The sequence below is a fragment of the Choloepus didactylus genome, chromosome 2 (genome assembly GCF_015220235.1).
Source record: "Choloepus didactylus isolate mChoDid1 chromosome 2, mChoDid1.pri, whole genome shotgun sequence".
NCBI lineage: Eukaryota > Metazoa > Chordata > Mammalia > Pilosa > Megalonychidae > Choloepus > Choloepus didactylus.
The window spans coordinates 228,174,186-228,189,575 of record NC_051308.1 but is presented as its reverse complement, the minus strand read 5'-3'; the positions used below and the strand labels follow the sequence as shown (position 1 = coordinate 228,189,575).

Below are 15,390 nucleotides of genomic sequence, written 5' to 3'. Positions count from 1 at the left end.
TGGAAGGAATATAAAGTTGGATCAGGCTGAATTTATTGATATGGGCCCACTAAGGAGGGATTCTGCATTCAATGTTGTAGCTTGAGAGGTTAGAAAGGGCCTTAACAGTTTGTTTGGGTGGTTGGCTGAAACATGGATTAAAAGGTGGCCGACAGACTTAGAGAGAGGGACGTCCAGCTTCCAAGCAGTTACCTTCGTATCATGTGCGACGAGAGAGTGAATTCAAAATGGGTGATGTTGAGAAGGGCAAGATTTTTGTTCAGAAGTGTGCCCAGTGCCACACGGTGGAAAGGGGAGGCAAGCACAAGACTGGGCCAAATCTGCGTAGCCTGTTTGGGTGGAAGACAGGTCAGGCCCCTGGATTCTCTTATACAGATGCTAACAAGAACAAAGATATCGCTTGGGACAATGAGACACTGATGGAGTATTTGGAGAATCCCAAGAAGTACGCCCTTGGAACAAAAATGAATTTTGCTGGCATTAAGAAGAAGACAGAAAGGGAAGACTTGATGGCTTATCTCAAAAAAGCTGTTAATGATTAATAGTTGGCCATTGTGTTATTTATCACAAAACAGAAATAACTCGTGACTTTTTTACATGTACCGTATTTAAATTGATCTCGTACACCAGAATTCAGATCATGAATGGCATCATTTTTGTTGGACAGTCCTGAGTTAAATAAGATTAACTTATAGTTAAATGAATATGATCAAGCTTTTCAAATGTTGATAGTAATTCTGGTTTGGCAAGTGTTATCACTATTTCCCCCTTCTAAAGGTTTAACTGGACTTGAGGCTAGGTTGAATTAGTAATGTCCAACTTTTCACAAAGATGCTGAATATCAACTCACAACCTATAGGAGATTGGTTTTATATTTAGATTTATATAACTCATTTTATGAATATATTTAAATACTAAGGAAATTCCTTCACTGTTTCATAGAACAGAGCAAGACTCACTTGGTTTCAGTTGTTCTTCATCAGCCTGTTTAAAGGCAGGTACTGAAAACAAGCTAGCTATGTCCACTTATTTTTCTGGTCTTAACTTTGAAATCTAATTAAAATTCCCTGTATCTGAACTGTTGCCTTTTAATTAACAAAAGGTATTTTGGTGTGTGTGCCAGTTTGGATGTATTATGTCCCCCAAAAGGCCATTATCTTTGATGTAATTTTGTGTGGGCAGACATATTAGTGTTGATTAGATTGTAATTCTTTGAGTGTTTCCATGGAGATGTGACCCATCCAACTGCGGGTGATGACTCTGATTAAATAGTTTCCGTGGAGGTGTGGCCCCATCCATTCAGCATGGGCCTTGATTAGTTTACTAGAGCACTATATAAGCTCAGAGAGAAGAAGCAAGCTTGCTACAGCCAAGAGGGACACTTAGAAGTATGCACAGGAGCTGAGACAGGAACTGCAGAGGCATTTTGGAGACAGCCTTTGAAAGCAGACTTTTGCTCCAGAGAAGCTAAGAGAGGACAAAAGCCCCAAGAGCAACTGAGAGCGACATTTTGGAGAGAAGCTGAAGCCTAGAGAAGAATGCCCTGGGAGAAAGCCATTTTGAAACCAGAACTCAAGCAGACGCCAGCCACGTGTCTTCCCAGCTAACAGAGGTTTTCTGAACACCATTGGCCATCCTCCAGTGAAGGTACTCGATTGTTGATGCGTTACCTTGGACACTTTATGGCCTAAAGACTGTAACTTTGTAACCAAATAAACCCCCCTTTATAAAAGCCTATCCATTTCTGGTGTTTTGCATTCTGGCAGCATTAGCAAACTAGAACAGTGTGGTTTATGCATAAAACCAAATAAAGAATGCTGAATGCTTGGAAAAAAAAAAAAGTGGCCAACATTATCAGAGGTTGAAATGCCAGAACTGCCCTGGTATAATGTAGAGAAGCGGATTCAAAGGCTTAGAGAGATTGAAATGTTAGAGTGGATTTATCATGGAAGACCTGCTCACACACCCCTGGAATGTCCAGAGGACAGAACTTTTACCAGGACTGTGAGGAATTAATTTGTGAGACTAGCTCCATCATGCCTGTAGAGCCCTGTAGGTCAGATATTACTGTGGGAACTGCTGTCACTGAGCTGGAATCGTTAAATGCAAAGGGGATAATTGGATCTGGAGTCGGCAGAAGCCACATGGCAGCAGTTAATCTCAAAAGACAAGGTGGGTATGGCTACCATAATGGAAAACAGGCTCAAAGCAGCAGTCAAAATAATATGACTTACAGAGACTTATGGCATTGGCTAGTAGATTATGGAGTACCTAGAAGTAAAATAGATGAGCAGGCTACTAAATTCTTGTTTGATCTGTATAAGCAGAAGAATTCTAGGTCAAGTGAACAAAAGTCTACCTTGAATTACAAAAACAGAGAGTCACGGCCCCTGAATCAATTCCTAGACTTGAGACAGTTTACAGATCCAGAGCCCCTTGAATGAGGGGAAGACCAAGTACCCTTGGGGAAGGACCCTGTTACACTGCCAAAAATTTATACTGTTAATCTTCCTCCCAGCCTTCCCCAGGGGGACCTACAGTCTTTTACCAGGGTAACTGTGCATTGGGGAAAAGAAAATGATCAGATATTTTGGGGATTATTAGACACAGGTTCAGAAGTGACATTAATTCCAGGAGACCCACAATATCACTCTGGTCCACCAGTCAGAGTTGGGGCTTGTGGAGGTCAGGTGATCGATGGAGTTTTAGCTCAGGTTGGTCTCACAGTGGGTCCAGTGGGTCCCTGGACCCATTCTGTGGTTATTTCCCCAGTTCTGGAATGCATATTTGGAATAGACATACTCAAAAACTGGCAGAATCCCCACATTGGTTCCCTGACTCATGGAGTGAGGGCTATTATGGTAGGAAAGGTCAAGTTGAAGCCACTAAAACTGCCCCTGCCTAGCAAAATAGTAAACCAGAAGCAATACTGGATTCCTGGAGGGATTGCAGAGATTAATGCCACTCTTAAGGACCTGAAGGATGCAGGGGTGGTGATTCCCACCACATCCCCATTCAACTCTCCTATTTGGCCTGTGCAGAAAACAGGTGGGTCTTGGAGGATGACAGTGGATTATCATAAGCTTAACCAGGTGGCGACTCCAATTGCAGCTGCTTTTCCAGATGTGGTATCATTGCTTGAGCAGATCAACACATTCTCTGGTACTTGATATGCAGCTATTGATCTGGCAAATGCTTTTTTCTCAACAGTTGTTAGTAAGGACCACCAGAAACAGTTTGCATTCAGCTGGCAAGGCCAGCAGTATACCTTCACTGTGCTACGTCAGGGGTATATCATCCCTCCAGCCCTATTTCATAATATTGTCTGCAGGGACCTTTATCATTTCTCTCTCCCACAAGACATCACACTGGTCCGTTATATTGATGATATCATGTTGATTGGACCTAGTGAGCAAGAAGTAGCAACTACTCTAGATTTGTTGGTAAGGTATTTGCATGTCAGAGGATGGGAGCTAAATCCAACAAAAATACGGGGGCCTTCTGCCTCAATAAAATTTCTAGGTGTCCAGTGGTATGGGGCATGTCGAGATATTCCTTCTAAGGTGAAGGATAAGCTGTTGCATCTGGCCCCTCCTATGAACAAAAAAGAGGCACAATGCATAGTTGGCCTCTCTGGATTTTGGAGACAACATAGTCCTCATTTTGGTGTGCTATTCTGGCCCATTTATCAAGTGACCAGAAAAGCTTCTAGTTTTGAGAGGGGACCAGAACAAGATGAGGCTCCACAACAGGTCCAGGCAGCTGGGCAAGCTGCTCTATCACTTGGACCGTATGATCCAGCTGATCCAATGGTGCTGGAAGTGTCAGTGGCAAATAAAGATGCTGTTTGGAGCCTTTTGGCAAGTTCCTATAAAAGAATTACAATGCAGGCCTTTAGCCTTTTGTTGGATTTAGCTCCCCTCCTCTGGCCCTTAGGATTTTGGAGTAAGGCCTTACCATCCTCTGCAGATAAATACTCTCCTTTTGAGAAACAGCTTTTGGCCTGCTATTGGGCCTTAGCAGAGACAGAATACTTAACCACAGGCCACCAAGATACCATGAGACCTTAATTACTCAACATGAGCTGAGTGTTGTCCGACCCACCAAGCCTAAAGTTGGGCATGCACAGCAGTACTCTATCATAAAAAGGAAAAGGTATATATGAGATAGGGCTCGAGTGGGTCCTGAATGCCCAAGCAAGTTACATGAGGAAGTGGCCCAAATGCCTATGACTCCCACTCCTTCCACCTTACCTTCTCTTTCCCAGCCCACAGCCTCTTGGGGAGTTCCTTACAATCAGCTGACTGAGGAAGAGAAAACTCAGGCCTGGTTTATAGATGGTTCTGCATGATATGCAGGCACCACCTGAAAGTGGACAGCTACCACACTGCAGCGCTTTTCTGGGATGTCCCTGAAGGATAGTGGTGAGGGGAAATCCTCCCAGTGGGCGGAACTTTGAGCGGTGCACCTGGTTGTTCATTTTGCTTGGAAGGAGAACTGGCCAGAGGTGCATTTGTATACCGATTCATGGGCTGTTGCTAATGGTTTGGCTGGATGGTCAGGGACTAGGAAAGAACATGATTGGAAAATTTGTGACAAGGAAGTCTGGGGAAGAGGTATGAGGATAGACCTTTCTGAGGGGGCAAAAAAACATGAAGATATTTGTATCCCATGTGAATGCTCACCAGAGGGTGACTTCAGCAGAGGAGGATTTTAATAATCAAGAAGACCCATTTGGTGGATACCAGTCAGCCTCTTTCCCCAACCACTCCTGTCATTGCCCAATGGGCTCATGAACAAAGTGGTCATGGTGGCAGGGATGGAGGTTATGCATGGGCTCAGCAACATGGACTTCCACTCACCAAGGCTGACCTGGCCACAGCCACTGCTGTGGTCCACAGTTACAGTCTTAAGGCCATAAAGTGTCCAAGGTAACACATCAGTAATCGGGTACCTTCACTGGAGGATGGCCAATGGCGTCCAGAAAACCTCTGTTGGCTGGGAAGGCACGTGCCCAATCTGCTAGCAGCAGAGACCCACACTCAGTCCCCGATATGGCACCATTCCCTGAGGTGATCAGCCTGCTACCTGATGGCAGGTTGATTACATTGTACCACTTCCATCATGGAAATGGCAGTGATTTGTTCCTACTAGAATAGACACATACTCTGGATATGGGTTTGCCTTCCCTGCACACAATGCTTCTGCCAAAACTACCATCTGTGGACTTATGGAATGCATTATCTACCGTCACGGTATTTCACACAGCATTCTTTCTAACCAAGGAACCCACTTCACAGCAAATGAAGTGAGGGAATGGGCACATGCTCATGGAATTCTCTGGTCTTACCATGTTCCCCAACATCCAGAGGCAGCTGGGTTGACAGAACAGTGGAATGGCCTTTTGAAGACTCAATTATGGCACCAACTAGGTGGCAACACCTTGCAGGGCTGGGGCAGTGTTCCCCAGGAGGCTGTGTATGCTCTGAATCAGCATCCACTCTATGGGGCTATTTCTCCCATAGCCAGGATTCATGAGTCCAGGAATCAAGGGGTGGAAACAGGAGTGGCACCACTCACTGTCACTCCTAGTGATCCATTAGGAAAATTTTTGCTTCCTCTCCCTGCAAACTTAGGCTCTGCTGGTCTACAAGTCTTAGTTCCAAAAAGAGAAATGCTTCCATAAAGAGACACAACAATAATTCCATTGAACTGGAAGTTGAGACTGCCACCTGGCCACTTTGGTCTTCTCGTGTGTTCTAGTTTGCTAATGCTGCAGAATGCAAAACACCAGAGATGGATTGGCTTTTATAAAAAGGAGGTTTATTTGGCTACACAGTTACAGTCTTAAGGCCATAAAGTGTCCAAGGTAACACATCAGTAATCAGGTACCTTCACTGGAGGATGGCCAATGGAGTCCAGAAAACCTCTGTTAGCTGGGAAGGCACGTGGCTGGCGTCTGCTCCAAAGTTCTGGTTTCAAAATGGCTTTCTCCCAGGACGTTCCTCTCTAGCAAGCTTGCTCCTCTTCAAAATGTCACTCACAGCTGCACTGAATTTCCTCTCCTTGAGCCAGCTCATTTATATGGCTCCACTGATCAAGGCCCACCCCGAATGGGTGGGGCCATGTCTCCATGGAAATATCCCATCAGTTATCGTCCACAGTTGGGTGGGGCGCATCTCCATGCAAACAACCTAATCCAAACGTTCCGACTTAATCCCCACTATTATGTCTGCCCCACAAGATTGCATCAAAGAATATGGCTTTTTCTGGGGGACATAATACATTCAAACCAGCACATCATGCCTCTGAATCAACAGGCAAGGAAGGGAATCACTGTTCTGGCTGGGGTGTTTGATCCTGACTATCAAGGAGAGATAGCACTGCAACTACACAATGGAGGTAAAGAAGAGTTTTCCTGGAATACAGTCGTCTCTTAGTACTATCATGCCCTGTGATTAAAGTCAATGGAAAACTGCAACAACCCAATCCAGGCAGGACTACCAATGGCCAAGAAAATTCAGGAATGAAGGTCTGGGTAACCCCCCCAGGCAAAGAACCACAACTGGCTGAAGTGCTTACTTAGGGTAAAGAGAACATGGAATGGGTAGTGGAAGAAGGTGGGGATAAATATGAACTATGACCATGTGACTAGTTACAGAAATGAGGACTATGATGTCATGCATATTCCCTCCTTGTTTTGTTATGAGTATGTTCGTATTTGTCCGTGTGCTGGTTTGGATGTATTATGCCCCCCAAAATGCCATTATCTTTGATGCAGTCGTGTGTGGGCAGGAAAAGTATTGGTATTGATTGGGCTGGAGACTTTTGATTGGATGTTTCCGAGGAGATGTGATCACTCAACTGTGGGTAAGATCTTTCACTGGAAAATTTCCATGGAGGCGTGGCCCTGCCCATTCAGCATTGGCCTTGATTAGTTTACTGGAGCACTATATAAGCTCAGACAGAAGGAGCAGGCTTGCTACAGCCAAGAGGGACACTATGAAGAATGCGTAGAAGCTGAGAGAGTAGCTGCAGGTGAGAGACAGTTTGAAGACAGCTGTTGAAAGCAGACTCTTGCTCCAGAGAAGCTAAGAGAGGACAAACACCCCAAGAGCAACTAAGAGTGACATTTTTAAGGAACTGAAGCCTACAGAGGAATGTCCTGGGAGAAAGCCATTTTGAAACTAGAACTTTGGAGTAGACGCCAACCACGTGCCTTCCCAGCTAACAGAAGTTTTCCGGACACCATTGGCCATCCTCCAGTGAAGGTACCCAATTGTTGATTACTCACCTTGGATACTTTATGGCCTTAAGACTGTAACTGTGTAACCAAATAAACCCCCTTTATAAAAGCCTATCCATTTCTGGTATTTTGCATCCCGGCCGCATTAGCAAACTAGAACAGTCCATAAAGCAAATATCTTTGTTTCCTTCTCTATCTTATCACCTTATCATATGACATAAGCTGTATTGTTCATTTCTCAGTAATTAAGTTAAAGGAAATCAAGTTTAAGGGTCAATGTCACTCAAGGACTTGCACCCTATTCTGGAGAGATTTAATGCATTTCTGGTTGTATGCAGGACAGCTGAGTACTGTTAGGTGAAACATATGCCTGTTATTGTGCTCTACTTAGAGATAATGTATGGTTTAAGGTGATGTGTATAACGGCCAAGTTGACAAGGGGTGGACTGTGATGGTTAGGTTCATGTGTCAACTTGGCCAGGTGATGGTGTCCAGGTGTCTGGTCAAGCAAGCACTGGCCTAACTGTTACTGCAAGGACATCTGCAGCTGGTTAATAAACCAGAAGGCTGGTTTAATAAATCAGCAGTCAATTGGCTGCAGCTGTGACTGATTACATCAACAAAGGGCATGTCTTCTGCAACGAGAGAATACAATCAGCTGGATTTAACCCAATCAGTTGAAGACTTTTAAGGAAGAAAGAGAGAGGACCTTCCCTTCTTTGGCTAGCCAGCAAAGTGTTTCCTGAGGAGTTCACTGAACACCTTCATTGGAGTTGCCAGTTTGCTGCCTGCCCTACGGAATTTGGACTCGTGCATCCCCACAATTGCATGAGACACTTTTACAAAATCTTATACTTACAGATACCTCTTGTTGGTTCTGTTTCCCTAGAGGACCCTAACAAATGCACTTAGGATGAATTAAAAGGTGTGTGAATAAAACTGATTAAAAAAGTAAACAGAGGGATCCAAGTGCTGGAGAAAATGTGGAGAGAGGGATGTACCTATTTGCTGTTGGTGGAGAAGTAGAATGGTGCAGCCCACCTGGAGGGCCAGTGTGGTGGTTCCACAGGAAGCTAACTATGGGGTTGCCATACAGTCCTGCAAACCCGTTACTGAGTATATACTCGGAAGAACTGAGAGCAGGGACATGAGTGGACATTGCACACTGGCGTTTATGGCAGCAGTATTCATGATTTTCAATGGATGGAGGTGGCCTAAGGATACATTGAACGATGAATGGAATGGTGAACTGTGGTGTATACATAAAATGGAATAGTTGAGTGAAATAAGCCAGAAACCAAAAAAACAAACATCATAATGCCTCACTAATATGAACTAACTATAATGTGCAAACTCTGAGAATTGAATCCGAGAGCATAGGCTATCAAGTTTTTATTAGGCTTAATTGTAAAGTTTCCTAGATTGTAATCTCTTACAGCAGTCACATATATTCATGAGTTATAATGGTTGTCTCTAAATTTTGAGATGCTGAGCTGTTTGTGTATAACCTAGTCGGTCCCTGGAACTTTGGGTATCTGAGTGACACCTGAGACTCCGAGCCAGAGTTCAGCAGCTATGAATGTCAGCATTACCCCATACAGCAAATGTTAAAGAAGCTGAAAAAGAGATCAGACTTCAATTAGAGATAAGAAGGAAATGGATTTGGTTAGGACTAAGGTAAATCAGACTAAAGGGTAAAGGATGATATTGATTGTGTTTTAAAACTTCAACTTCTGTGTGTGACCAAAGGAAGAGATGTTTATTTGGTGCAAAATCTATATTTTCTGCAGCACACTATATAATTTAACTTGTATGGTCAGTTTATTCAAACACCATAATTACCTGGAACCTTGAATAGGGGGTAAAATCTGGTTGCTTTGTACAGGTTGGCGTGAAGTCCTGATACATCCCAGAGTAATTTGGGCAGAGAATAAAAAGTATTTGCAAATCCTCTTGAGGGACTGGGGAAAAATGTGGAAATATTAAACTTCCTCACCTGGGGAATTCCTGATATTCTCACAAGCATTCATGACTATGAGTTTAGTAGGCCGAGCCCTCAATTTGGGGCTTGCCCTTATGAGGCTTGTTGCTGCAAAGGGGAAGCTAAGCCTACTTGTAATTGTGCCTAAGAGTCACCCAGAGAACCTCTCTTGTAGCTCAGATGTGGCCTCTCTCTCTAAGCCAACTCAGCAGGTAGACTTGCTCTCCTCCCCGCTATGTGGGACAGGACTCCCAGGGGTGTAAATCTTCCTGGCAACGTGGGGCATGACTCCTGGGAATGAGCCTGGACCCACCATCGTAAGATAGAGAAAACCTTCTGGACCAAAACGTGGAAGAGAAATGAAACAAACTAAAGTTTCAGTGGCTGAGAGATTTGAAATTTAGAGTTGAGAGGTCATTCTGGAGGTAATTCTTATGTATTATATAGATATCCCTTTTAGTTTTTAGTGTATTATAATAGCCAGAAGGAAATACCTGACACTGTTGAACTGCAATCCAGTATCCTTTATTCTTGAAGACAATTGTATAACTATATAGCTTATACAGTGTGACCATGTGATTGTGAAAACCTTGTGGCTCACACTTCCTTTATCCAGTGTCTGCACAGATGAGAAAAATGGGGACAAAAAGTAAATGAATAATACAGGGGGAGGAGGGCTTTGGAATGTTTTGGATGTTCCTTTTTACTTTTTATTTTTATTTTTATTTTTTGAGTAATGAAAATGTTCAAAATTGATTGTGGTGATGAATGCACAACTATATGATGGTACTGTGAAAAACTGATTATACATTTCGGGTGATTGTATGGTATGTGAATATATCTCAATAAAATTGCATAAAAAAGATACATTAGAGTGAAATTGTCAAAATTCAAAGACAAAGAGGATTCTGAAAGCAGCAAGAGAGAAGAGACTTGTCACACACAAGGGATCCCAATAAGATTAACAGTGGATTTCTCATCAGAAATCATGGAGACCAGAAGATAGTGAAATGACAAGTTTAAAGTCCTTAAAAAAAAAACTGTCACCCAAGAATTCTATACCCAACAAAATTATCTTCTTTCAAAAATGAAGGTGAAATTAAGACATTTACAGATAAAGAAAAGCTTAAATGGTTCATTACCAGAAGACTTATATTATAAGAAATGCCAAAAGGAGTCCTTCAGGCTGAAATAAAAGGACACTTGATAGTAATCTGAAACCATAAGAAGAAATAAAGAACAGTGGTAAAGGTAACTACATAGGTAAATATAAAATCCTGTATTATTGTACTTTTGGTTTGTAACCCCCCCCACACACACACATACCATATGACTTAACAGGCAAATGTGTAAAATAAAATTTTAAATCTATATTAAGGGGCATATAATGTATAAAGATGTAATCTGAGACAATAACAATAGAAAAAGGGGAGGGACAGAGATAATAGGGGTAGAGAGTTATCTACTACTGAAACTAGGATGGTACTAGTTGAACTAGGTTGTAATTAGTCTAAGATGTTAATTGTAATTACAAAGGTAACCAATGAGAAAATAACTAAAAAGTACAGAGAAAAAGAAAGAAGGCAATCAAAACATTACACTAGAAAAAAGCAACTAATTACAAAAAAGGGGGCAGTAATGGACTAATTACAATGGATTTTTAAATTTTACACCAAAATCACAAGAAATGAAAGAAAATATAGAAAAAAAGAAAATGGATTTCATCAAAATTAAAAACTTTGTGCATCAAAGGACATCATCAATTAAGTGAAAAGGCAATCTCCTGAGTGGGAGAAAATATTTGGAAACCATATAGCTGATAAAGGTTTAACATCCAGAATATATAAAGAACTCCTTCAACTCAACAACAAAAAGACAAACAATCCAATTAAAAAATGGGCCCAAGGATTTGAATAGATATTTCTCCAAAGAAGATTCAAATGGTCTATAAGTATATGAAAAGATGCTCAACGTCATTAACCATTAAAGAAATGCAAATTAAAACTATGAGATACCACTTCCTACTCAGTAGGATGGCTATTACTAGAAAAAAAAAAACTGAAAATAAGTATTGGCAAGGATGTGGAGAAATAGAAACCCTTGTACATTGTGGGAATGTAAAATGGTGCATCCGCTGGGAAAAATGGTTTGCTGTTTTTCACAAAGTTAAACACAAAATTACTATATGACCTGGCAATCCCATGCCTAGGTATATATTCCAAATAATTAAGAACAGGATCTCGAACAGATACTTGTGCACCAATGTTCATTGCAGCATTATTCACAATAGCCAAAAGCAACCCAAGTGCCCATTAACAGATGAATGGATGAACAAAATGTGGTACATCCATACACTGGGATATTATGAGAAAAAAGTGAAGTGCTGGTTCATAGTACAATATCATGTTGAGTGAAATAAGCCAGCCACAAAAGGACAAATATTGTATGAATGCTTTTGTATGAAATACTTAGAATAAGCAAATTCATAGAGTCAGAAAGCAGAACAGTGGTTACCAGGGGTGGGAGGATTGGGTAATGGAGAGTTACTGCTAAATCAGTATGAGTTTTGGTTTGGGGTGACAAAAACAATCTGGTAATAGATAGTGGTGAAGGTTACACAGTATTGTCAATGTACTGAGTGTCAAATAATTGTCCACCTAAATGGTTTAAATTATTTTTATGTTATGGGTGTTTTACACATTAAAAATAAATTAATTATTTAAAACAATGATAAAGGGCCAACATTGCAATGCTTTTTAATGACATGGTATCAACAATTTAGTTCTCATTTTAAAAGTGTCAGTCATTTGTTTTTTAATCTTAAAAATTCACCAATTTCATTCCCTTTTCTTTGTTAAAACATTAATATCAATCACATTTTAGAAACTTCCACTTTGGAAAGATTTTTAAAAAGTCATGCACACGCCCACCTCTGTAACACAACTGCTATGTCATTTTGACTGAGCACCTACTGGTATTCTGTGCCAGGTGTGGGGCAGATGAAGACGACCCACACTTAGGCCAGGCCCTCAAGGAGCCCTCAGCCCATCTAGAATGCCAACAGAGGTGCCCAAGTAGTGACCATGTGATGCCAACTTGCCTCAGTGCGTGAGGTGGAGCCCAGGGAGCTGGTTCTCAGTGGCATAGGAAGACTGGATGGAGCTCACCATGGTCCTCAGATCAAGATGATTGAGGCATCGAGGGACTCATGTCCAATATGAATCTGTCAAACCTTCTCTTGTCGATTAACCCCAAGGGCATAGTGCCAAGAAACCTCGCTCTCTAAAATCAGAGACTGTCAGAAACTCTGAAATCATGTCACTTGAGAACAGAACATCCCTCTCTTGCCTTGTGGCAAGATTTGACACAGGAAGGCAGCCTGGATTTCCAACTCAGGTGCAGAGCTTCAGATAAGGGGGCTTTGGATGCAGCAGTCTATATTTATCTTAACTTTATGGTGTCCCAGGAAAACAGGACCCTGAGTCTGGCTTCTCAGGCTAAGGCAGATTTAACCTCTTTCACACAGCCGGGTTTGCTTTGAGCTTATCAACTGCTTCATTTCAATTTCAACTACAATTCACACTTCCCCCCAAATCCTGTGATAATCCTGTTTTTTGCTTTGTTTTGTGAGATGTCCCATGATTCCTCTGCTGTGCTGTCTCCCTAGCTGCACTCAGTTAGTAAACCTAACTTTTGTCAAACTACAGGTATGTCACTGGTGGTCTTTCCTGGAATGACAAAATTCAAGCCTTCTCTTTGTTCAACAAATTCATTCAACAAATACAACAAACACAGTGTCTGCTCATTTTTAGGTCCTTGGCTTTGTGGAGTTGTAACTGAGAAGTTAGGATTTAAGGACTGCTTATGATTACTGAATCATTATATAGATATTCCTTTTTACTTTCTGGGATATTAGAGCAGACAGAGGGAAATGCCTGAAACCTGAATTGTAATCCAGCTGCCTTGATCTCTGATAATGAATGTATAGCCTTTATCTTGTGCCCTTGTGATTGTAAAAACCCCATGACTAACCTTCACCTATACCCATTTATCCAGTTTTTCTACTTTAGAGTCTTATGGTCACTGAAGACGGCCCCTAATGTTTATTAATGAAGGGTTTTGAGTCAGCCCAGAACTAACCCACCCCAGGCCTAAAGTTATCTTGATAACTGAAGCTGGATCTAACCAAAATGGGCCCGTGTGACATGCGCAGTAGCTTAGACTTTAACCCACAAGTCACCTATACATCATTAGAATACTGAAAATCACACTCATCATCATATTAAGGCCGCCATTTTCTTACATATGTTCTATGACTGAGCATGCAATCAATCTGCGCATGCTCAACAATTAAATCACTTCTAATTACATCATCTGGCACCATTGTACTCATTATGCTAAAACCTGCCCATCTTTTAATGCTATACAACTCTCAGAATTTCTGCTGTTCGGGGAGACAGATTTTGGACTGATAGGCCATCTGCTCTCCTGCTTCACACCTAGCAATAAACTCTTTCTCTCTTTGAAACCCGGTGTCTCAGGAATTGGTCATTTGAACACATTGAGCAAAAGAATCCACTGCCTTGTTCGGTAACAGACTCTGTTTATAGTGGATGAGATAGAAAATAAACAGGTAATCACAAAAGCAGGGTAGCAGACTAGAAAGGGAATGGGGGGGGTAGGTAGTGAAAGCTGCTCTCTGGAGAGGCAACATTTGAGTTGGAACCTGGATGCAGAAATCTCAGGAAAGAGCAGAGAACAGCAAAAGAAGTGAAGTTGAGCTTGTCGTGCTTGTAAAATAACTAGAAGGCCAGTGTGCCTGGAGCAGAATGAGCGAACAGGAGAGTGGGGAAAGATGAGGGGGAGGGGGCAAAGTCCAAAGTTTGAATTTTACCCTGAATAATACAATAACCTTATGCAGAGCCACAACATATACACTTCCATAGAAATTTATAAACCTGTAAAATTGGAGGTGTTTTTGGGTCCAACCCCCAAACCCTCCTAGTTTTATGAAGTACTCCCCAAGGAACCTTAGAGTTTCTGGGACAGTTGGAAGCCACTGATCCAGTCAAATGCTCTCATTTTACAAATGGGGAAACCAAGGCTAAGAAAAGAGGGGAAAGGTGGAAACATGGGTGGAGGAGAGTGATGGGGAAAGGGTCCACCGGCCAGAACAAGGAATCCTGAGAGTTCCTAGACTCTAGGAATTTACAGACCATCAAGGAAGAGCAAACAAAGGGTGTATCTTTCCTGCTCCAGGAACACTGGCTCTGGGGTGATAGCCCAGCAAAGGGGCCTAGGTTCCTCTCCTAATCCCCTACTCCAGCTCTTTGGATAGGCTGTTGGAAGGGGAGTGGGTTAACCCTCCTCAGGGCCTCTCCCTAACAGCCAAGTCCTTTCCCCTTCAGGGTTAAAAGAGCGAGGTGGGTGGTGGTGGAGCCGGGTTCCATCCCTGCACTTGCTTTTACTCACTGTGCCACTTAGTGTATCTGTTCAGACTAAATCGAATATTCAAACCGAGTCAGTACAACTTCAAAGCTTCAGTTCTTAACCGTCAGGCTACCGTGCCCTGTCTGGTGGCAACTGGAAAAGTGTCGCCGGAAAGGCACACAGAGATTTAGCCTCCCATACACATAGGGTCTCTCCCTGGACAGACTGTGTCGAACCCCGATGGGTACATGTCCCCTGTTTTGGGTACAATGAGTTAGGTCCTACTCAGTAGACCGTGCCCACTGCCTCATCTGGGGTGATTTCACCGGGTTCCAGAGAGGACCATTGCCTCCAAACAGCACCCAGCCATCTATTTCGGTTTCACTCCTTTGGGTGATGCAAAGGCTTAAGGGTGTAACCTCAGGATGGGACACTGACTCAGCCGCCGGTACGTTCTTAGAGTATCTCAACTCCTGCTTCACCCTCTTTCCGTTTTGCAACTGGGCAAAGAGAGAGAACGTCCCCAAAGCAAAAAATCTGCCCAGGCTGTGCCCAAGGCTCCGCAAAGTTGGAAGAAGGACTGAGGAACGAGGGACAGCACAGGCCAAAAGACTACCAAGGGTTAAGATCACCAAGCTGCAGGGCACCGCTGAGGCCCAAAAAGATCCGCACCCATCCCTCCCGGCTAACTTATTTCCTTTCCACGCCCAACTTCCGGGCGGGGAGGCGTGCC

The 15,390-nt window shown here is 42.7% G+C and overlaps 1 protein-coding gene across 1 annotated transcript; it reads left to right on the top strand.

Annotated features, from left to right (window-relative positions):
- The first annotated feature begins 227 nt into the window (after positions 1–227).
- Positions 228–542, top strand: LOC119520538 (cytochrome c-like). Its single transcript, XM_037818468.1, has one exon. The coding sequence runs from the start codon at positions 228–230 to the stop codon at positions 540–542; it is 315 nt and encodes a 104-aa protein (XP_037674396.1).
- The last annotated feature ends 14,848 nt before the right edge of the window (positions 543–15,390 follow it).

Bases quoted from the DNA above. Each gene is read 5' to 3' on its own strand.
- LOC119520538 (XM_037818468.1), top strand. From the start codon at position 228: ATGGGTGATGTTGAGAAGGGCAAGATTTTTGTTCAGAAGTGTGCCCAG.